This window comes from Idiotropiscis lumnitzeri, chromosome 4, assembly GCF_059441095.1.
Source record: "Idiotropiscis lumnitzeri isolate Australia: NSW breed Sydney's pygmy pipehorse chromosome 4, RoL_Ilum_1.0, whole genome shotgun sequence".
Taxonomy (NCBI): Eukaryota; Metazoa; Chordata; class Actinopteri; order Syngnathiformes; family Syngnathidae; genus Idiotropiscis; species Idiotropiscis lumnitzeri.
The window spans coordinates 2,545,736-2,568,625 of NC_142394.1; the positions used below are offsets into that span (position 1 = coordinate 2,545,736).

Sequence of the window (22,890 nt, forward strand, 5' to 3'; positions counted from 1 at the left end):
AATCAACGGAGTTGAGGTCTTGATGCTGGAGACTGACTCGATCAGAGTTTTCTCTGTGTATAAGCCTCCACCGACACCCTTTTGCTGGCCCAATACGAACCTTGATGACAAGGTGTGTGTTGTTATAGGAGACTTCAACAGTCACAATACCACCTGGGGCTACCCCCCTAACAACTCAGACGGTGAGAGAGTTGAAGAGTGGGCGCTGGCAAACGATCTCTCTCTCCTCCACTCAGCTAAGGATAAACCATCCTTCCATAGCGCAAGGTGGAAAAGAGGGTATAACATATTTAAGAAATCCCTTGGTAAGCCAGTCCCCAGGTCTCAACATCGACCGCTTGTCCTTGAACTCTCGCCAGTGGTTAAACCTATCGAGTCGAAACCACTGATGAGGTTCAACTACGGTAGAGCCAACTGGCAGGGATTCACGCAAGATCTCGATTCCCAAATTGATGTAATTCCAGCTGAACCCTCACACTACGATGCTTTCACCTCTCTGGTGTGGAGTACAGCAAAGAAACAGATCCCAAGAGGATACTTTAAGCAGTATGTCCCTGGACTTGATGATGCATCAAAACAACTCTATGCTCAATATACTAGAGCATACGAAAATGACCCGTTCGCCGCTGAGACCATCGACCTCGGTGAATCCCTACTAACTTCCTTAGGGGAGGCAAGGAAAGAACGAAGGGAAAATCTTGTGACATCAATCAATATGACGCATAATAGCAAAAAAGCTTGGAAGACCATCAACAAGCTTAATAGTAACTCGCAACCTGAGCAGCGGTGTGCGCAAGTAACACCAAACCAGGTAGCAACACAGTTACTATTGAATGGGAAACCATGCACCCGTGAACGCTCATACCTAAAGGCTATGCAAGCTGATATGCGTCTGACGATGGAAAATTGCACAGAGGAGTTCTTCCCATTCACCCCAGATGAACTCATTAATGCAATTAAGCATGTTAAGCTTGGCAAAGCGTGTGGTCTTGATGGGTTATCTCCTGATATGATCCTACACTTTGGTGACAAGACGCAAGAGTGGTTACGCACCCTCTACAACAACTGCGCAGCCACCAAGACTATACCGAAGATCTGGCGTAAGGCAAAGGTATCTGCCTTATTGAAACCAGAGAAGGATCCATCTCTCCCATCGAGCTACAGGCCTATTAGTCTGCTATGCATCCTGTTCAAGGTTTATGAACGTCTGATACTTTCACGAATAACTCCGACAGTTGAGGAACACCTCTCTCGTGACCAAGCCGGATTCAGAGCTGGAAGATCCTGCTGTGGCCAAGTACTAAACTTGGTACAGTACATTGAAGATGGCTTCCAGGAGGGTAAGATCACTGGGGCAGTTTTTGTCGATCTTTCCGCCGCTTACGATACAATTAACCACAGGAGGCTTATGATTAAAGTGGCGAAAGTCATGAAGAACAAGAACATCGTTCAGATTATTGAGTCTCTCCTGAAACACCGCCGTTTCTTCGTCGAGATGAGTGGAAAACAAAGTAGATGGCGTGATCAGAAAAATGGGTTGCCCCAGGGTTCTGTGCTTGCACCTGCGCTCTTCAATTTGTACACAAATGACCAGCCAGAGTTCCGGAACATCAGACGTTTCATATACGCCGACGACCTTTGCATTGCCACACAGGCGAACACCTTCGAAGTTGTTGAAGAGCGACTGACATCTGCTTTGTCAAAACTTTCACAATATTACAGGGACAATTTTCTAAACGCCAACCCCGGTAAAACCCAATCTTGCGCATTCCACTTAAAGAACTATCTCGCTAAGCGAGAGCTTAACATCAAATGGGACGGGGGCCCCCTGAAGAAAACCAAATTCCCAGTATACCTTGGCGTGACTCTGGATAGATCGCTAACATTTAGCGAACATGTGTCCAAGCTGCGAAAAAAGTTATCGTCTCGCAACAACTTAGTCAGCATCTTAGCCAACACTAAGTGGGGTGCAAATGCAGACACTTTGCGCATATCATCTTTAGCACTGTGTTTTTCCACCGCTGAATATTGTGCACCAGTCTGGGCACGTTCAAGTCACGCTTCCAAGGTCGATGCTGAACTGAATAAGTGCTGCCGTGTTATCACAGGCACTTTAAAGCCAACACCACTCCCGGCTTTGTACTCTCTATCAGGAATAGCCCCTCCTGTCATCCGCAGGGAGACAATTAGTAAAATCGAACGTCAGAAGCAGCTGGACGACCATCGTCACCCTCTGTTCGGTCACCAGGAGATCGAAGCAAGACTGCCTTCACGACGTGGCTTCAACACCGTTAGAGAACTTGGTGCAAGGACACCTACGAACTACCGTAACACCAGGTGGCAGGAGAGCTACGAGTACCAGAACATCAGTGTACCTAGCCCTTCTGAACACCTACCCCGTGGTTCAGACCTACCAAGGAAACATTGGGTCGCGCTCAATCGAGCGCGCTCTCAGGTTGCCAAGACGGGAGACAACCTGCACCGATGGGGATTCGCCGACTCAGCAAGATGCGAGTGTGGCGAAGCCATCCAAACCCTCGACCATCTGCTTCGACACTGCCCAGCAGGCCCAAGGTGCTCAGAAGAAGACCTACGAGATGCCACCGATACTGCCATTCGCTGGGTGGAAAGATGGGCTGATAAGCTATGAATGAATGAATGATAGCTCAGCTGCTCGCGCTGACTCAGCCCATGGCAATTCACTTTACCTCAATACCATAAGCAATCGCCACATTTCAAGGCCAGTTGCCATGACACCATTGACAATTGCTATCATTAACAATGACTCTAACCAATAATAGGTATCATGGCAATAGTCTACAAGACTACGTCAGGGGAGGGACTTGACTGGTCACCACACTCCTTAGAGTCACGGTTTCCAAAAAAAAAAAAAAAAAAAAAAAACCTCAGCATACAAGCAAACAATGAAACAAAGAAATAAGATTAACACAAAACATGTATCTCTCATGCGATCAATATACCAAAAAGAAATAAAAATAACACAAAATGATATAGCAATGCCTTCTGGGAGCCACTCAGACTCAGCCAAATCACATGGCTGTGTAGAGAGATTTGCATGGCTGTTTAGAGAGATTTGCTGTTATGCTTTGGGCTTTTTGTCTGTTGTCTAAACCTGGGACGTTTCTTGCTTGCAATAACATAAATGATAAGACAGACTACAACATTGTGGACAGCTGCCCTTTTGTCCAGCTTTCTCCCACAACATCACCCAAACACCATAGTCACATAATGTATAGTCATGGTCACTTTGAAGCGTAGATAACTCACACTTTGTCCAGCAGGGTGTGCTAACATGCACTCCGAACAGCCCAATGAGTAAAAGGGTTGATGATCGCGAGTGATACTTTGTCCATATAATGAGCGCAGTTGCCGTACAAGGCGCTGTGTTAGTATAGGGGGCTGTGTTAGTATAGGGGAAGATTTGGGACTTTTAAGTGCGCCTTATGACTGCGAAAATACGGTATGTGTATGTATATATTATGTGTATGTAGTATCAACATCTTTTTTTTTTTTTTAAATATTAGTTGGATGATGTTTCCAGTTCGAGTGAGGATTCACTATCAGTGGAGGAATATGTTCCGGATTCTAAAAGTAGTTCGGACGATTCCTTCATGGAGGCTCTTTCAGGATCTCAGGAACCCGTTTTTTTGTGACAGGATAAACACTACTCAAACTGATGGTACAAAGCATCTTAAGAGGACTTTTGAAGAAGCCAAACAAGCCTAAGCGGAAGGAGGAGTTCGGACTGAAGTTCAGAAGAGCAGTACAGGAGAATCATCTTTTAAAGCTTGTACGGGAACTATGGAAGTAGAACTGATTCAATCTTCCAACATATCGTCTTCAGAAAATAACAAAAATTACTGCTATATCTGTAAAAAACCTCAAACAAAATTTGCCCGCCACCTAAAAACCCATGAGAAGACGTGTGGATGTTGCTCAAGTTCTGGCTCTCCCAAAAGGATCTATGGAACGTGCAAAAATGTTGGAGAAACTCAGGAACAAAGGGAATCATGAACATAACAAAGCAGTGATGGAGAGTGGGACTGGATTGCTCAAAGTCAAGCGCAAATCCAAGAAAATTGAAAATGATCCCAAACATTATGTTCACTGCATATATTGCCAAGGAATGTTCCTTAGAAGGGAGTTGTGGCGGCATGCCAGACATTGCTCAAAAAAACATCAAAAGAGTACTGGTGCAGGAAAAAACAGAGTCTTGTCTTTGGCCAAAATGACTGATTCCCTCCACAGCCAAACAATATCACAAGGTGTATGGAATCTATTGAGTGTTATGAAAGATGATGACGTCTCTGCTATTGTGCGAAGAGACTTCTCGATTCTTCAGTTGCCCCAATCATTTTTTAATAAGCATGGTCAAGATCCAACCAAGTATGAATACATCCGGCAGAAGCTTCGAGAAGTTGGCAGACTTCTTCTTATTCTGCGTACGGAATTTTTCATCTTTTCCTTGGAGGAAGCTGTTAAACCATCCAATTTTCATCTTGTGATTCAAGCTGTGAAGAAGGGTTTGACGACTTGAAGCACAGTTATAAAACACCAAGCCTTGCACTGAAGTTGGGTCACTCATTGCGCAAGTTATCGGACGTATTGCACTGCAGGGCACTTATGGCTGGTGATAAAGAGATGCAAAATTCAACGGAGACCTTTCAAAAATTATATTCTTCTCAGTGGTCAGAATTTGTCTCCCACACTGCTTTAGCCACCTTAAGTGAGGAGCATTCCAATAAGCCATGCACTCTACCCTTTACGGAAGATGTGCAATGTCTCCATCGACATCTGGAAAATACTGTAAGTTTTGCATCTAACCGCTTGGACAAGGAACCTTCACCAAAGATTTATGGTGACCTGTGCAGAGCAACTTTGGCTCAAATCATTCTGTTCAACCGGCGACGAGGAGGGGAAGTTTAAAAAATGCAACTGAAGAGCTTCCTAGAAAGAGATACAGCTGGCCTACATAAAGATGTGGCAATTGGCCTCACCAAATTTGAACAAAAACTTTGCAAACATTTCAGTCGTGTAGAAATTAGGGGAAAAAGAGGGCGTAAAGTTGCTGTTTTGCTGTCGTCAGACATGGTCAATTCATTGACACGACTCATTAGCAAAAGAAAAGAATGTGGAATTCCAGAGGCAAACAATTTTTTGTTTGCAAGACCCAACTGTTTGACACCTTACAGGGGACCGGACTGTTTAAGAACCTATGCGAATGAGTGTGGGGCTCAAAACCCGGAATACCTTAGGTCAACACAGTTACGCAAACATATTGCCACCTTGTCTCAAGTCCTTAAACCTCAAGAACCACGAGCTGGACCAAGTAGCTGACTTTCTCGGACATGATATTCGTGTCCACAGAGAGTATTACAGGCTGCCATAGGCTACAACCCAGCTGGCCAAAATATCCAAACTACTTATTGCAATGGAGAAAGGATCCCTTGGAAGTCTTCAGGGTAAAACACTCGAAGAGATTGACATTGAAGGTACATATTCGTAAAAAAAATATATATTGTTTCACCTTGCTTTTAATGTTTAACATATTTGTTGGGGACATATTTGTCAGATACGATTGACTTGACAGCTTCGGAACAGAGTGCCGAGAGTGAGGGTGAGGAAAATGAACCCAACCCTGTTCATCTGGAAAATATGGGTAAGTAAGGAATGAAGGAATTTCTTTTCAGCTGGTATTCAGGATTTCAACCGTGCTCAATGCAACCATGTGCTATACTTGTATTGCAATGTTGTGATTATTGTAACATCTCAAGTGCCGCTAAATGTAGGAAAGCTGGCTTCCATCAAATTGTTTACAGTATTCGGGCTGAACGATTGATTTGGTGCTTGTTGGACAATCGTCTCAAGCAAGTTGTTTTTTCTTAAATATTTTGTAATTATTCCACCCACAGATGACTCTCCACACGAAGGAACTTCCAGAGGTATGGTTATGACTAAATATTAATGCAATGCTGTACTTCTGTGTCACACATTTAGTATGAAATGAAAGAATTTCCTAACTCTCAGATGGTCAAACAAAACATGCATTTAGAAAGCATTACTAACTGAAGTGTGTTAATAATATGCGTAAATTAAAAAAAAAGAGGCTGACAACTATAGGATTAAACCATATATACAACTAAATCTAACGTAAAGAGTATCTTCTTCAGTTCAAATTCTGTTGTAAAACTACATTGATCTATGTTGCACTTTCCATAGGAGCAGAGACATCGTGGCAGCCTGTTGCGGAACCTTCCGGGGTCACATATGGTATGACATGTCATCTGTTGATATTCTCATTTATTGTATGATTCGCTGCTTCTTTCGCAAGCTTTACAATTTAGGTTTTTTTCTAAAATATTTTTCCACTCACAGATGTCCTTGCACGAAAAGAACCCTCTACAAGTAGGAGTGATGGTCAGTAGGAAAGATATGCATGGTTTATCAGGAAAAACTGCATCCAGATGCGATTTTGGTTAGACTGGTTGTAATTAAACAAGATTATAATAGCTTTTGTAACCTATTTGTCAAGATACATTGGCAGCTAACGCATACAACTATGCTTGCCTGCAAGCAGTAGAGCGAGATATACAGTTGTCAAAAACCATCTTGACCCAACCGTCTCTCCAATTTGATGTGACGGTTTGATCTTATTAATAGTTAATGAATAATAGTCTTGCCATTTAACAGAACTGCGCATTCTATCAATCGTCACTGACAGATCCATGTTTTGCTGACTCTGTCTGATGAGGCTGGTGCGCTGTGCATAATACCAAACGCATGCGTTGGAAGCCAATCTGTAATGCGGGTCAGGTTGCCTATGTTTCACTTAAATAACAAAATAAATAACCAGGTCTGAATGCCATATTCACGGTATGAAAAAAATTGACAGATTCACATCCATAGACACGTGGTCTATGTACTATCACTTTGTAGCAAGTGGTGGCAGTCAACGTCTGTTCCGAAGAGGGCGCCTTGTATTAGAATTAAACTTGAGGATTGGTTCGTCAAATAAGAGTATAGACACAAAAAAGGGAACACTAGTTATTCATCAAACTTTACAAAATGATCGAGACCTCGAAATGGGCTGCCGGAGGTACACTTAAATGTGGTGCTGTATATATGCTGTTTATGATGAATTATTTATACACACACTAAAACATCAAACAAACAAAAATAGAACTACATCAATCTTAGCTGGTCAGTCAATGCGAGGAAGTGGAAAGCATTATCTTGATTTTGTATAGTTGTATTTCATTAATTTGGTGCCATTTGTCAACTCATGCATTTACTTAAACTAACATGACTTATAAGGAACAGATGACACTGTAAAACTGAGTAACCGATGCAGTAATGGACTACTGTCTGAAATTGTTCTTAGGTAGATCAGGGGTTCAATGTTGACAATTATAATAATTCCTCTAACTGAAATACATTTATAATAATAATAATGGTAATACATTGAGATGCAGAAGGACAGCATTGTAAAATGTGAGATGGTATGATAATGGTGTCTTTTATTAAATAATGGCATGAAGAAAGGTCACTTGTTTTGTCCAATTCTGTTTAACAGAGACGGCTTGGCAACCTGGGGAACCTCCAGGAGCCACATATGGTATTATCCTCAACTTCCTATCCCATAACATGCTTATTTATTGTTTGATGTACTTCATGTCAGTTCATGTCACTAAACATCATTGTTTTTTTTAATACTTTTTCATTTACAGATGACTCTGCACATGGGCCGTCTACAGGTGGATTTTAATTTTGGGAATGCAGTTATTGGTGCATTGCTTTTCATCAAGCAAAACCCCAAAATGTATGGTATTACTGTTTCATAAATAGGCCTTGATACTGAATTAAGTCTGTTGTTCACGTATATGAGTGTAGAATTGGCTGACTGCTTGGCATCCAGTTACTTCCTAAACATGAAAAAAAATAACTCGATGTGAGGTGTAAGTATATACTTTAATAACTTGAAGAAAACTCAGATTGTATCATAAATACACGTTATAAAGAAGTAAATGCTTTTTCTTACACTCATCAAATACAGTGATACTTTGTATCAGTTAGATAGCTGGCCAATCAAATGTTGACTCGTGCATCAGCCCAAAACCATTTTTCAAGCCACTGATCATAAATGTATATTTCATTGAAGTTGGTAATTCTATGTAATAAATATAATTTAAGGTAGAAAACAAGTGGTAAAACAGTGAACATCAGAGTTTTGTTTAACCCTGATACTCTTAACTTTTTCAGGGCAGAAGCAGGCCCAAAAAGCCAAGGGGAAAACAAAGCATCTTGAACACCAGGGTAAATTACATAAACACAGAATTATTGTAGAATGTCCATTTGTAAATTTCATGTAATTCTTAACAAATTGCTTATTGTTGAGTCAAATTTATTAACTTAATTCTGATGCATACTTGACAATATGCCAATTGCAGATGCGGTGTCAATTTGAGGCTAACTGATCGCCGCCAACTAGCTTCATAATCATCGGCAAAGAAGAATGGCCGTGACAAAAAAAATAACAAATAATGAATAATTGTTATACCATCTATTACAGGGATGTATAGTGATAGAACAAAGAAAGGTTCTTGATTAGATGACAAAAAGTATATAAATGACATGTATTCACATCTTGTGGCATTTTTATTAAGGGATGTGCCATGAGATTTTTCAAACTTAAAACGTGCCTTGGTTTGATCAAAGTTGGGAGTCACTGTTAACAATGACTGTGACTTTTCGTATAGTAGGTTTTTGGTATAAAGGGAAGATATCGTCTTTTCTGTTGTTGTACACGGTATCTTTTGTTTTTAATAACTGTCTTTTTTTTTTTTTTTTTAATAGACCTCACAAATGAAGTCATGGATCCAAGACGCAAGCAAAAGCACCCGTGGTCGTCAGCTGAAGTTGCTGCGGTCATGAAGCATTTCCAAGGCATAATTAAGGAGGGCAAATTGGCGAGTAAAGTACAGTGTGACCCATGCAAGACAGCGGAACATCCCATTTTAGCAAATCGCACTGTACAAAATATTCGGGATTTTTTAAGAAATCGTGGCACTTCCTTGAAAAAAAAAAGTGGTGAGTAAGTAGCCCGGTTTTCAGTTTTTTTTTTTTTTTCTTTTAGAGTGAAAGAGCTGTTTTAAGCATGGCGTTAATCATCACAAAAAAGTGGCAAGTGAGTAGCCTGGTATTCTGTTTTTTTCCGTTGAAAATTTAAAGAGCTGTTTTAAGCATAGAGTTGTATCATGCCATTAAACCGTGAGTCCACGTTTACTGCCCCGTTTGTATCTTTTTTTTGCCTATTATTAAACTGTACATGATATAGATAACCTGCTGACATTCAAAGCATGCTTTATTAACATGCTCGTCAGTCTTAAAATTGTAATTTTATAACATGATGCTCAAGACCTGGTGTGGCTTTGCATTTCAGTGTCAATGTGCAAAACAATTTATCCTCATCAGGTGAGTCTTTTTAGTGTATGCGTAAAAGCCAAGCCTCATTAAGTTATGCCCTTCAAGTCACTTAAGTGACAGGTTTGCTGTGTGTTGACTGTTGACACTGACCTTATAATGTGAGTTGGTTATCACAGTTACTATTTTTGTCATGGGTGTGGCTTATTTTGCTCATTATCAGTGACCTCATAATGACGTTTTTTTTCAGGTTTTACTTTTTCTGTTAGATTGTGTTTTTTCAAGTTTTGAAGTGAAATTCTCCTGGACGACCCAAAAAAAGATTTTTAGGCACAAGTCCCGTCTCTCTAGGATAAGCAGAAAGGGGTCTCCCTGTAATACATAATCATGTCTGATTTGGAAAAATCGTCCTTGTAATGCAAAGAAACATGTAGGGGTGTGTGTGTGTGTTTTTAACAAGCTAGAAAAAAACTGAGTAAAAAAAAACTATATTCTTACAACAAAAATGTACTCCTACCCACTTTTTGATGAATAAAAAACTAAATAATACACCTCACCTCTCCCACCTTTGCTTCAGCGCACCAAGCGGCGAGCGCTGGCGGTGCGTGATCTCAGTCCAGTCATGTACACTAAATGTACTAGCCTTTATGCGTCAAATTTCTTACTTTCTTCTCAATGGCCAATATGAACGAAGTGTGATGTAAATCTGATAAAACCTCAAAAGGCTCCACCCTCTCTGTTACTGCCCGGTAACAGTGTTTTGAAGTGATGTGATTTCTGGGAATTTCTGTCAATTGTCAACTTTTTGGCGTATTGTTTGTTTGTGTGTATTTGTCAAGACAGCAAAGAAAATGAGAGAAGACAGTGTCCTCTTCAACACTGATGATCCTGTACAGCAGTGATCCCCAACCACCAGGCCGCTTTGGACTGGGCCGCACAGATGAAAGAAAAAAAAAACTACTGGTTGGGTACTGTGAGATAAAGATGAGACGAAGAGAGAGGAACAGGCGTGGAGGAAAACACACAACGCGCATGAAAGGGTTGGTTGTCAGGCTGATAGGGCTCGCAGGCATATTGCCTGCTTCCTCTGGGTCCGATTGTGGTTGGAACATTCTGTCAGGCATTTGTGGTGAAGGAGGACCCAAATGCAGGGAAATGAGCTATGGAGTGGTTTAAACAACTACAAAAAAGTGTTTACGTGACAAAAAAAAAACAAAAGGACACTATGATATGATGAATAGGATTAACCAAACTAGTACTAAAGTTCAAAACAAACACAGATCAAAGAAACAAACACTCAGTAAAGGACTTGGACGTGGGATGGACAAGGGCAATGGGCAATGCTCCAGCATGGACTGAAAGGAAACCAGGGAACGAAATACAAACAAACTGACGAAACAACAAGGAACACCTGGGCAAGACACAAGAGATTGAAGGGAGCTGATTGGCTAACACTAGGGAGTGGCGTGCCAAGCACAGGTGGACACAATAAACCTAACAAAACAGATGCAAACAAAGGTTCACAAGAAAAAGAGACTAGAAACTGAAGTCCAAAATCCAAAACAACAAAGACAGACCATAACAATAGTGGTTTAAATTTTAACAAAATTAAGTTTCCAGTTTTTAAAAAGATGATCAAACCTTTCAGATATTTATACCTGAGAAAATGGGGCATAACCTGAAATCTGAAATTTCCCAAGCTTGTGGTATTGTCACATCTGGATATTCATCCTCCTGCTCCTCCACTAAGACCTCTGGCAGGATGTCAGCCATGTTAGTATGCTTCTTTAGAAGAGCTCCTCTGTTGGTCTGTGCCAGGAGATCGGCCACAGTAACGTGCTCACCTGCAATAAATAGTCACCAGAAAAATAAAAGATGGTACTAGAACGCGTGACTTAAAGTTTCCCTCCATCATAGCTCAAATTTGCAAGCTTGGGAGCATCGACTGAGGTTCCATCTGTTCACACCATCAAGCATGTACATCTGGGTATGCACTGCATTGCATCTCCACCCTAATAAGACAAAACTCAAGAAGATTACTGGTGAAAACGAATACAGTTATTGTATGGCAAGTTGGTGTATAGCATTTCATCGCTGTGCTGTGGACTTTCATGTCCATTTTATTTTTTTTTATTTTTAAATCAATGGGCATTCTGCATTACAGAAATCCTATTAACGTGAAAATAACAAATCTAAATTGAACGTGTTTTTCGCATCGACAATTTAGCAAACAAATTGCTGCGTCTGACGTTTCAACTTGTCTAGAATGAAAGCACACTGATGCTTATGAAAGCACTCAATGGCGGAGGACCAACCGTGCGTTCCGGAACAAACTGGGGACAAAGCGTTTTTTTTTTTTTTGCTCCCTTTTAGCTTCGTTAGCTGGCTACCGCTTTTTCCGCGGTGACACTTCTGCCGTGGTGGGAGCGCATAGAAACGTAAAATGGCAGCAGGCATCGTCTTCTCCCAACTGTGCTCAAATGCTCCCGAACCTATAAAGACTGACGATTATACTCCAGCAGATTAAAAAAAACACAACACACCAAAATCAGAAAAAAATCACAGAAGTATCAAGACGGTTGCCAAACACACCGGAGCACTGTACACCATCTTCTTAAAAAAAAAAAAAAAAGAAAGAAAAAAAAATACGATAGAACTAGCGATACTAGAGTAAAGGCAAATAAAGTATCAATTAATATGAAAGTTTACTACAATTTGAGGTATAAATTTCCTAAATACCTCTACGTGCAGTTTGATAAGCGTTCACTGCGACAGCATAATTCTGCACGGTACTCAAATATATACTAAATCAATTAGGCACATTTTAAAGTTCAGTTTGTGATAGTGTAAACAAATCAGTACCTTTACCACAGCCTACATATCACTTTGTTTCGTAACATGATTGCTCTCACTCAATTTATTATTTTGATGGACAAAAAATGAAACAAACATTAAGTTTACTCGGGCGGCATGGTGGCCCGACTGGTTAGCACGAAGTCCTCACAATGCGGAGGTTGTGGGTTTGATTCCGGCTCCGGCCTTCCTGTGTGGAGTTTGCATGTTCTCCCCGTGTCTGTGTGGGTTTCCTCCGGGTACTCCGGTTTCCTCCCACAATCCACAAACATGCATGGCAGGGTGATTGAACACTCTAAATTACTGTGAGTGAGAGTGCGGATGGTTGTCGTTTTTGTGTGCCCTGCGATTGGCTGGCAACAAGTTCAGGGTGTCCCCTGCCTACTGCCTAAGATAGCTGGGATAAGCTCCAGCACCTCCCGCAACCCTACACTCTAAAAAAAGATTGGTTAAAAAAAAAACGACCAAACTAGTTGGTTAAGCTTATATAGGTTAGATTAACCAAATATATTGGTGATCCAAACTACCAATGAAATTGGTTACGGAAAGGACACTTCACTGGCCCAACTATTTTGCTGTATAGTGTGTTGTATGTGGTAGATATAGACCTACTGAACAAGTATATATTAATTCACAATTAATTAATTAATGTTAATAAAAATTATATTATCCCTATGGCTCTACAATAAATACTGGTGGACCAAGACACAAACAGATTGGTCTCAACATTAAATAATAAAAAATATCCATAAAATAAAATGTGTGTGTTTCTATCTAGCTATCTATCTGCCTGCCAGCCTGTCTAATATATATATATATATATATATATATATATATATATATATATATATATATACATACATATATCATTTGGTAATTGATTTATTGTTTTTTTTCTTATAGTGAATCAATGTATTCTTTACGTCATATTTTCATTCAGCAAAACTGAACCTCTGAAGCTCTCTTCTCATGAAGACTCCAGCATGAAAAAAAACAAAAAACACGTAGTATCCAGATAGTCATAGTCTAGTGTCTCACTTAACAAACCACATCGCTGTCATCCAGTTAGTGTGGCATTTTTACATCAGTCAACTTTACTGTGTACTTTTTGGCTCTTTGACTTTCCATTCGGCATGGACAATTTTGTCACTGACAAAAAGTTAAAGAAATGGGGGTTTGAGAACTACGTGGAAAGATTTAAGAGTAAGTATGGAGACTGTTATTATTGCTAATACTCTAGCTATAGCTAGCTGTTACGCCTTTCGAGTTCAATCAAGGCTCAACTTCGTTCTTCGATTTTAACAGACATTTAATGTTGTCGACATGTCTTTACATGTTAAAACAACACCCCAACAATGCCGTCAGAAGTAAGAAAACAGCAATATAAACGCAATTAGCACACAAATAAGGATGGCTCACAAAAACAATAAAGAAAGTAAATAGCACAATAGTCACCTCATTGGCCACATTTACTCAAAAGGAATAAAGGTTTACAAATCTTCACACAAACCGTGACTTGTCGTCTTGCCTTCTCTTCAGGGTACATTGTCTCTTGTGGCCATTGTGTGCGTCAATGCCCATGTCCCTCAACAACAGTTTATACATGTGGAACAAAAAATAAGTTTCCCCCTCTTTACTCCGATTTTAAACCAAAACAACTGAAAATTATAACTTACTTTACATTTTAAACACAAAATAATGTCTTTATTCAGTGTACTTTTGAACCACATTAAAACTATGAAATAGAGGAATGAAATAAATGAGATTTGCCTTTGACGGCAGCTAGAGCTAGCTATAGTATTTGCGGGGTTCACACCAGACAGGTGTGTAATACTCTTTAATCTACTTGTGATTATATGTATTGTAGCGTTGCATAAGTAGTCTGACCAAGCGGTGAGCTCGCAATAAACACTTTAATAACAGAAACGGTTACTGTTGGCTGTAACCATGCAGACACAAAGCTAGCCGGTGCATACTGCGTAATAGATCATTCTCCCTTCTTTTTTCTTCTTTCCTCCCGACTGTCATGATCCGTCTGTTTCGTTGCAGCAAGTGGGCGTTTCCTCCGCTCGCGCCCCGTCGCACGTCACCGGGCAGGCGCGCCAAGCCACGCAGCTGACGCTCATCTTCTCACTGATTACGGACTACTTAAGCCGCCGCCGAGGATCGCTCGGCGGCGGATTATTATCCCGCAATGCTCATGATTCATGCTCAAGTTTGTGCCATGTTTTCTCGTGTATTGATCTTTCCGTTCATAGTGTTTGTTTGTTCAGCTACTCTTCGGCTCGCTTTTGGTTCTCGTGTTCGTGGTTTGGATCTTGCTTTCCCTTTTGTGGTAAGACTATTTACGTTTTGTAGTATTTCCTTGCGTTGCAAGCTCTTTAAGTTAACTTCCGATTTTTGTTCCTGGTGTGACTTGGTCCACCAGCGTTTTCTGTTACCGTCGCTCGCGACGTTGATAATTAATTATACCTGTCTAAATTTATGTATTTTCCTGGTCCATATCATAGAGTGGATATGGATTGATTGTTCGTTGCCGGTCACGATAAACATCTGGTTTAATCCTCTTCTTGTGGTCCGCGCCTTAAGAGTTCACCCTCCGCTTCCGGCTTCGGCCGGACAGCGATCGTATCAGAATAATCCGACCATGAACTCTGCAGACCGCGAGAAGATCTTTACGGCTGTGGCCAGTCAAGGACATTTGGTAGGGCAGCAGGGATCCGAGCTCGCCTCCCTGCGCGAGACGGTTGGACATTTGGTCCAGCGCCTCAACAACTATGATACCCATTTAAGCCCCTTGTTCGCTCCCGGTGCGGTCCTGGTGGCGACCGCGACCGGCACGCAGTTCCCAGGGTTCGCCGCCAGAGAACCCAGCCTGCCTCACCCCGCCCGGTACAGCGGGGAGCCCGGTCTATGCGGCCCCTTCGTACACCATTGCAGACTGATCTTCGATCAGCAGCCCCTCACTTACGCCCACGATAGCTCTAAAGTGGCATTTATGATGAGCCTCCTGACTGGTCCAGCCAGCGCGTGGGCTATGGCCGTGAGCATTGCCCGTCCAGAAATTCGGTCCTCGTTCCCCGGTTTTCTTTCCGAGTTCGAGCAGATCTATTATGCAGCAGACAGAAAAAAAGTATGGCTTTTCTAAAATCCTTGAAAGCATAGTAGATGAGCTGAAGAGCTTGCACAGGTGCATGTCAAAGTAGCCCTTGGCCAAGTTTCAGGTGACAATTTAGGCATGCATGGACTTTTGAGCTTTGTTGAAAGTTTCTCAGCCAACCATCCATGTAGGTTTTGCATTATAGACAAGGAGACCATGCAAACTACATTTATTGAAAAGAAAGAATTATCAGGACATCATTGATGTAGCTGCTGACCCAGCACAGGTGTCTCAAACAGGGGTTACTGGACCATCAAAACTAAATGAACCAGAATACTTTCACATTTCTGAAAATTACACACCCAATGTCATGCATGACTTTCTTGAGGGAGTTTGCCCATATGTGCTGAAGCATATTTTGAAAGCGCTTATTGTGGACAAAGGCTATGTGAGCCTTAATTTGCTAAACAAAAGCAATTATGGCTTTTCTGACTCTGGAAGTTAGCCATCAGAAATCTCAAAGAGTTAAATTTTTATTTCTGATGGCAAATTGAAACAAAATGCAAGTGAGATGTGGTGCCTGATGTGAATTCTACCTCTGATGCTGGGAGACAAAATCCCAGAAGATGATAACTGGGAGCTGTTGATCAGTCTCTGTGAGATTATGGCAGTGGTATTTCCACCTGCTATAACAAGTGAAGCAACATATTTTTTGCAGTACCAGGTTGCTGACCATTTGAAACTGTTCAAGGAACTGTTTCTACATGCTAGGCTGCGACAGAAGCAGCACTATATGACGCACTGCATTCGACTTGTGGGTCCGCTTGTCAGATTTTGGGCCATGTGGTTTGAAGCAAAGCACAATTTTTTCAGGAGGCTCTCACATTTTAAAATTGTATGCAAGACAATGGCCTTGAGACACCAGTTGGCTCAGTGTTATCGCTTCTTCTCAAAGCCTCACCTTGATTCTGGAGCACTAGAGAATATGCAATGGGAGTGTCACAGTACTGGCCAGTCTTGAAAGGAGTTCCGTCATTGATTCAGTATAGTCTGTAGAAAGATCTTTTTCATGGAACCTGGGTAAAATATAATGGAATCACATATCGCCCAGAAATGGGTGTTGTGTTGGATGTCAACACTGAATCTGGGTACCCTATTTTTGGCAAGATTATTCAAATCTTGGTCCTCAATAGTCTTGTTAATTTTATCTTTATGCTGTAGCAAACACATTATTTTTATCGACACGTACAGTCCTACTCTGTAGGCAAGATGGAGCCAACCATATTGCAAACTGCTTCTCCAAAGAATATTCTTGACTGTCAGCCTGTGCAATTTAGAGTTCCCACTCATGTTGGCGATACAGGATGTTATGTTGTGATGAAGCACAAGCCATGGTACTGAATTATTCTTACCAGGCATTGTACATAGTTTTGTTAGTTTAGTTTTGAGGAAAATCATGTTCACAATTGTCAACATGGAATTCAGTATCAAATTATTTCTGTTCCAACTACTTCCTTAAGATGTTCACAGAGTTCCTTTGACCTACAATTTGTCCATGGCATCACTATCACTTTATTATATCTGACTCTTATTAAAATAAGAGTTCTGGTAGTTAACATTTCATGAGTGATCAGTTCGGATGTAATTGTATTCGTTACATCATGTTGACTTTCACTTCTTCCATACCTGCATGTTTAGCCATGTGATAGCAGAATATGTTTCAATACGTTGGAATAATAATTGACTGTATGATCTGCAATTATAACAATGGCCTGAATGATGAACAACAATAATAATGGCCACTTAAGAAAAAACAACAAGGGTGCCAGGAGTCTGTGCTGGCAGCAAGCAGTGCTCCGGGAGAAACCAGCTTTTCTACAAATGGCTTGAGTGCAAGTGAAACTCTTGTTAGCACATGAGAAGACTCTCATGAAGCCCTGTACCCACCCGAGCACAAGACAGCTAGAAAGGCTTACTATGTGAGTATTACTCCAGCCATTTCCCAATAATGTATTGTGTATTACTTTGTGTTGACCTCGAGGGTTGATGTGGTTTACTTATTTTGATGTCCTCTGTATGTTGCAGGATATCAGAAAGGCTCTGAATGATGAGAATAGAGGTGACAGTTTTGTTATCAGGGAATATGAAGAGATGAAGACACTCTCAAAGAGTTCCCGAATCAAGCTGGCGCAAATTTCTTGCAATCTTCTAATTACTAAGTGTGGCACGGTCTAGTAAGTTATTTGTGATTCAATATGTTACGGCCTTTGGCTAGGGCACCTGCTTGTTTCTTGTGTTAACTCTTTTACCTTTTGTACTAAAGTAAATGGACTAGTAATCTGCCCGTTCCTCATCGCCTGGTTTCCTGCTCATTCGTCATTGGTGGACTGCTTTCCCTCTCGTTCCTCGTTGGAGGACTGGTTTCCCGCTCGTTTCTAATGGACTGCCCTATCAACGAGCTCCACCTGTGCAGCTGGGACCAATAAAAGCACCTCGGTTCTGCTGCTCAAGGCGGCTGGGACTTAAGAGTACAGTTCACCTCGCTTTTCTTAGTCGTGTCTCTTGCTATGTGTGGACTTCAGTTAATTTTGAGGCAGTTGCTATTGTTTACTCATATACATTTGTGAAATTGGTTAATACCCTTTTGTTAAACTCGTTCGAAACCTACCTCTTTTCTTTCACTAAAAATAAATTGTAAACTCCACGTCCAAACCATTTTACAACTTGGTCTATGTTACGTCCCTCCTCCCCTAGCAGAGCTGGTCGTAACACAATATTCTAGGTTCAAGACAGGTTTCTGTGTCTGTGTATGTTTGTATCACGGTTCATTGTTTCTCTGTAGTCCAAGCAGAGCAGAGAAACAAATGCTGGCAGAGTCCATTATTCAGCAGTTTCCAGAACTGAGGACTGACTCCATCCGTGGTTGTGTAAGTTAAGACATTTTATTATTATGTGTTGTAAAATACATAATTATGGTCACTAGTTGGGCTTTCCTGCAGGTTTACCCTCTAAGGAGTAATTCAGAACAATTTTAGCCGTGAATGTACAGTGAGGTGACCCTGTGGGAGATATTTTAATTGGGGGGGGGGGGGGGCGGTTGGGGACTAAGTCAAGCACAAAAAATAGTAGGGGTGTCCGGATACAACTTTTTTTTTACTTCCAATCTTATACCGATATTGCGGCCTGAAGTAATGTCCGATACAGATATCGTCCGATATGAAATCGGCAGGAATAATGCATGTTTTAATTATTTTTTTGGTATGAATTGTTAGAAGAGACTTGATCAAGTTGTAGTATTGAAATAAATAAAAAATAGCAAGCAAGTCAAGTCAATTTTATTTGTATAGCCCTTAATCACAGACAGTCTCAAAGGGCTTTACATAACCACAATCGACATCCCCGATCTTAACCCCCAGGAGGGCAAGGAAAAACTCAAAAAACCTCATTAGGGGAAAAGTGAGAAACCTTGAGAAGGGACCACAAATGGGGGAATCCCCCTTCCAGGATGACCAGGCTGCAATGGATGCCAACTGGGCAACATTTGACACATACAATAATGCTATGTAATAATAGATGAGATAATGTGAGACTTAATTGAATGAAGTGCTGCAGGAAGATGACTTCAGTGGAGTGGGTCCTCATCCAGGGCCGTAATATCCATGGCAGCATATCCGAGGATGAGCCTTCAATCTTGTACCGGTCAGTTGGTGTAAATTCAGAACAGCCACTTCCAAGTGAATCACCATCACCTAATTCCCAAGTTGGGGAATTGGGAACAGAAAAGAAAGAACAGAAATAGTAAACAGGCCAACAAGTAGTTCAACGAAGTGCTGAAATATAAGGAAATCAGAAGAGGCGCTGCATGAAGACAAATTCGGCAGAGCAGGTCCCTTCCCGGTTCGTCAGTGCCGTAATCTTCAAAGCATGTCCCCATCACCTAATTCCCAAGCAGGGGAAGAGGGGGCAGAAAAGAGAAGAAGCGGCAGTAAACAGGCCAACAAATAATTAAATTAGATGCTAAAGTATATCAATAAATTGATCAAATGTCGCGCTGCAGGAAGACGACATCACTGGAACAGGTGCATGCCCAGTTGGTCAATGCCTTAAACTTCCTAGTGGGTCACCGTCACCTAATCCCCCAGCCGGGGGAAAAGGGGGTAGAAAAGAAAAGAAAAGAGAAAAAAAAAGCGGCAGTAAACAGGCCAACAAATATTTCAGCTTAATGCACAAGGGTATAAATGCGTCTTTAAAAGTGTTTTGAAAATTTCTACTGAGGTGGCACCTCTAATATCTGAGGGTAGTGCATTCCAAAGCATTGGTGCCTGAATAGAGAACGCTCTAGAACCTGCGGACTTCTTTTTGGCTCGCGGGATCACTAAAAGACCAGCATTTTGTGAGCGAAGGTTTCGGGACGGAACATATGGTACCACAAGGTCAACGAGATAGGAAGGTGCTAAGCCGTGCAATATTTTAAAAGTAAGTAGCAGAACTTTAAAATCACATCTCAAGTGGACCGGAAGCCAATGCAAATTGGCTAATATCGGGGTAATGTGATCAAACTTTCTCGTCTTAGTTAAGAGTCTAGCTACTGCATTTTGAACTAACTGCAGACTTTTAATACTAGACATGGGGAGACCCGAGAGCAAAACGTTACAATAGTCGAGGCGAGACGTAACAAACGCATGGATTAAGATTTCCGCGTCACACGTTGATAGAATTGGCCGAATTTTAGCAATGTTACGCAGATGAAAAAACGCAGTTCGAGTAATATTTTTAATGTGCATTTGAAATGACATAGTTGCGTCAAATATAACAGAGATTTTTTGTTGAATCCTTTTGGGTAATATTACACTTATCGATACTCAGAGTGGTGTCTTCGAAAAGGTACAGATGACGCGCTGGTCCAATGATGAGCATCTCGGTTTTATCTGAGTTAAGACGCAAAAAATTGAAAGACATCCATTGTTTAATTTCGGCAAGGCATGCCTCTAATTTATAGCAGTCGCGCGGATTCGTTATATCCAACGTCATGTATAACTGCGTATCATCAGCACAACAGTGAAAACTAATGTTATATTTCCGTATAATATCACCAAGCGGTAGCATGTAGATGCTAAACAATAGAGGTGCAAGCACCGATCCCTGCGGACCTCCACATGTGATCTTACAAAGATCCGAAGTCACATTGCCATGAATTACACGGTGCGTCCTCTCCGACAGATACGAATTAAACCAAGAAAGCGCTGAACCTGAAATGCCAACACACGTTTCAAGGCGTTTTAATAATATGTTATGATCAACGGTATCAAAAGCGGCACTAAGATCGAGTAAGAGTAATATTGATGAGGTGTCGGCGTCCATAGCTATGAGAAGATCATTAGTAACTTTAGCAAGGGCCGTCTCAGTAGAGTGGTCGGCTCTAAAACCCGATTGGAAAGGTTCAAATTGATTATTAGCAGTCATATATTCATTAAGTTGTTGCGCTACGACTTTTCCAAGAATTTTTGCAATAAACGGAAGATTTGAAACCGGCCTATAGTTGTTGAGACTCTCTGGGTCAAGGTTTGGTTGCTTTAGTAACGGTCGGATAACGGCGGTCCTAAAAGCTGCTGGTACTATACCCGTGGTAAGCGATAGATTAATTATATTTAAAACAGACTGTCCTAGGGTCGTAAACAGTTCTTTAATTAGTTTGCCAGGAAGCGGATCGAGTTGTATAGTCCTCTTTATGGCCAAAATAATTCCATATTTCAGATGTTGACTTTCTTTTGGGGACTAAATCTACTGCCGCTTCTGCTTTTTTGAAAGAAATTGGTGTTTTGTGTGCAGGATCAGAAAAACACTCCTATTACATCCTTGTTAGTTTGATAAACGTAAAATGTCGTATCAGTTAGTTTTTGTTTTTTCAAAAGCATTTTCATTTGTATTTTATTTTGTTAACGGAAATGTTTTTTTCAATTTTAGTTTATTTTGTTAGATTTCATTAAACAAAAAAAACTTGTTCTTAGTTAATTAGTTCTAATTACCCTTGGTATAGTTCAACTATTGGATGGTGATGCACATTTAATTTTGCATCTGACTGGTCGTATTTAAATAAAAGCATACAACGCCATAAGAAAATTATTGCATGTCTGCGATATACATATTCCATGTGCCAATATTGAAATTTTTTAGATGTCCCTTGTGATATTGCTGCTGGAAAATTACTTATCTGTGGAAGAATGGTAAATGTCATTTTTGAAATTTCAGCACCAGATTTTGTGGAAGCCACGATTACAGAAAAGCGCAACTGGCTGAAGCGCAATACAGAGGCCCGGCACCTAGTGAGAGCCTACATGGCAGACACTAGACAGTCCAGGATGAACTGGATACATGGAGCTGAGCAACCATCCATTTGTCAAATTTTGACTTCCTGTCCTCGATTTGGAGACCCAGATGCTTACATATGGGTAAGCTATGCGTGCGTTACTTTTTGTAAAGATCACTATTTACGACATTTTCTTTGACTTTCTGATTTTTGTCCTCTTAATTTTTTTATCAGATTGATGAAGACTTTCAACGCTGTTCTGTGATGAGGCTGGTCACTTTACATCTAAGTGGGAGAGTTTTGCCAAAAGGCTTCTGCAACAGCTGAAGCTGGACTGCAAGGACAGCTTTGCTAAGCAGCTGCTAGCAGAGCTCTTCAACCCCGATTTGATACCTGGTTCCAAACTGGACATGATGTAAATGCAGAAGGAAAATTCGCCATCTCAGGGTGAGTGTAATGACTAGGATAATTTAACACTCAAGCACTCCTTAAAAAGTAACTCTGTACCTCTTGAAGCCATTTTTGACACAGGGTTCCATTTCCAAATAATAAAAACGTAACAAAAAAGTTATTGCTGAGTAAAAATGTCCAATTTTGTAATTTTTAATAAAAATTCACGTTAATGGAATGTCTGCAAAGGCCTCTACACACCAATCCGGCGTCGGCTGTTCTGACCAACTGTTGCGTTGGACAGGAAAATGACGAAAGCACACACCACAAAAGCCGACGGAGCCTTTGACGTTGATGTCAAATAATAATTTTTCTCGAATGAGTGATTACTTAGAGCTCTTCTGTCCAGCCAGCCATTATGTCTATAAGAGATGTGAAAATGAACAAAGTTCATTTAGTCCTTGAGAAATACCTTCAATTTTCACAGTTTTACGCTTTCATCACTTCCCGTTCTTGTCCAGTGCACTGATTCGCTAGATGACAGCCAATTGTAGTGTTCATTTAACACGACAGCCTTACCCGATTGGACGTGTTGAATCTGCTGAACATGCCTCGCCCATATATAAGCGGCGTGCCAACTAGAAATGCTCCCAGTCTGTCAAGCAGCTCATCAAAGTCACACAACAGTTACAGATTTTGCAACTCAGTGCACACATAATGTGCCCCAGATTATAAGGCGCCCCGTCCATTTTGGAAAAAATTCAACACTTTTCAGGGTGCCTTATCGTCGTGAAAATAT

At 41.0% G+C, this 22,890-nt stretch overlaps 1 protein-coding gene and 1 long non-coding RNA gene across 2 annotated transcripts; both read left to right on the plus strand.

Moving 5' to 3' along the window:
- Window positions 1-5,933: 5,933 nt before the first annotated feature.
- On the plus strand, window positions 5,934-9,739 carry LOC148337824 (uncharacterized). Its single transcript, XM_088292634.1, has 7 exons — window positions 5,934-5,963; window positions 6,241-6,291; window positions 6,397-6,438; window positions 7,595-7,636; window positions 7,749-7,775; window positions 8,281-8,334; window positions 8,875-9,739. Exons 1-7 carry the CDS (start codon window positions 5,934-5,936, stop codon window positions 8,950-8,952), a joined length of 324 nt encoding a protein of 107 aa, XP_088148760.1. The 3' UTR covers window positions 8,953-9,739.
- An 8,383-nt stretch (window positions 9,740-18,122) lies between these two features.
- On the plus strand, window positions 18,123-22,082 carry LOC148337825 (uncharacterized). Its single transcript, XR_015842930.1, has 3 exons — window positions 18,123-18,321; window positions 21,644-21,843; window positions 21,936-22,082. It is a non-coding gene; the product is annotated as an uncharacterized LOC148337825 (long non-coding RNA).
- Window positions 22,083-22,890: the final 808 nt, after the last annotated feature.

Coding starts and splice junctions, on each gene's coding strand:
- LOC148337824 (XM_088292634.1), top strand. CDS start 5,934: ATGACTCTCCACACGAAGGAACTTCCAGAG. Junction 6,439..7,594: donor CTCTACAAGTAGGAGTGATG/GTCAGTAGGAAA, acceptor TCTGTTTAACAG/AGACGGCTTGGCAACCTGGG. Junction 7,776..8,280: donor TGCACATGGGCCGTCTACAG/GTGGATTTTAAT, acceptor TAACTTTTTCAG/GGCAGAAGCAGGCCCAAAAA.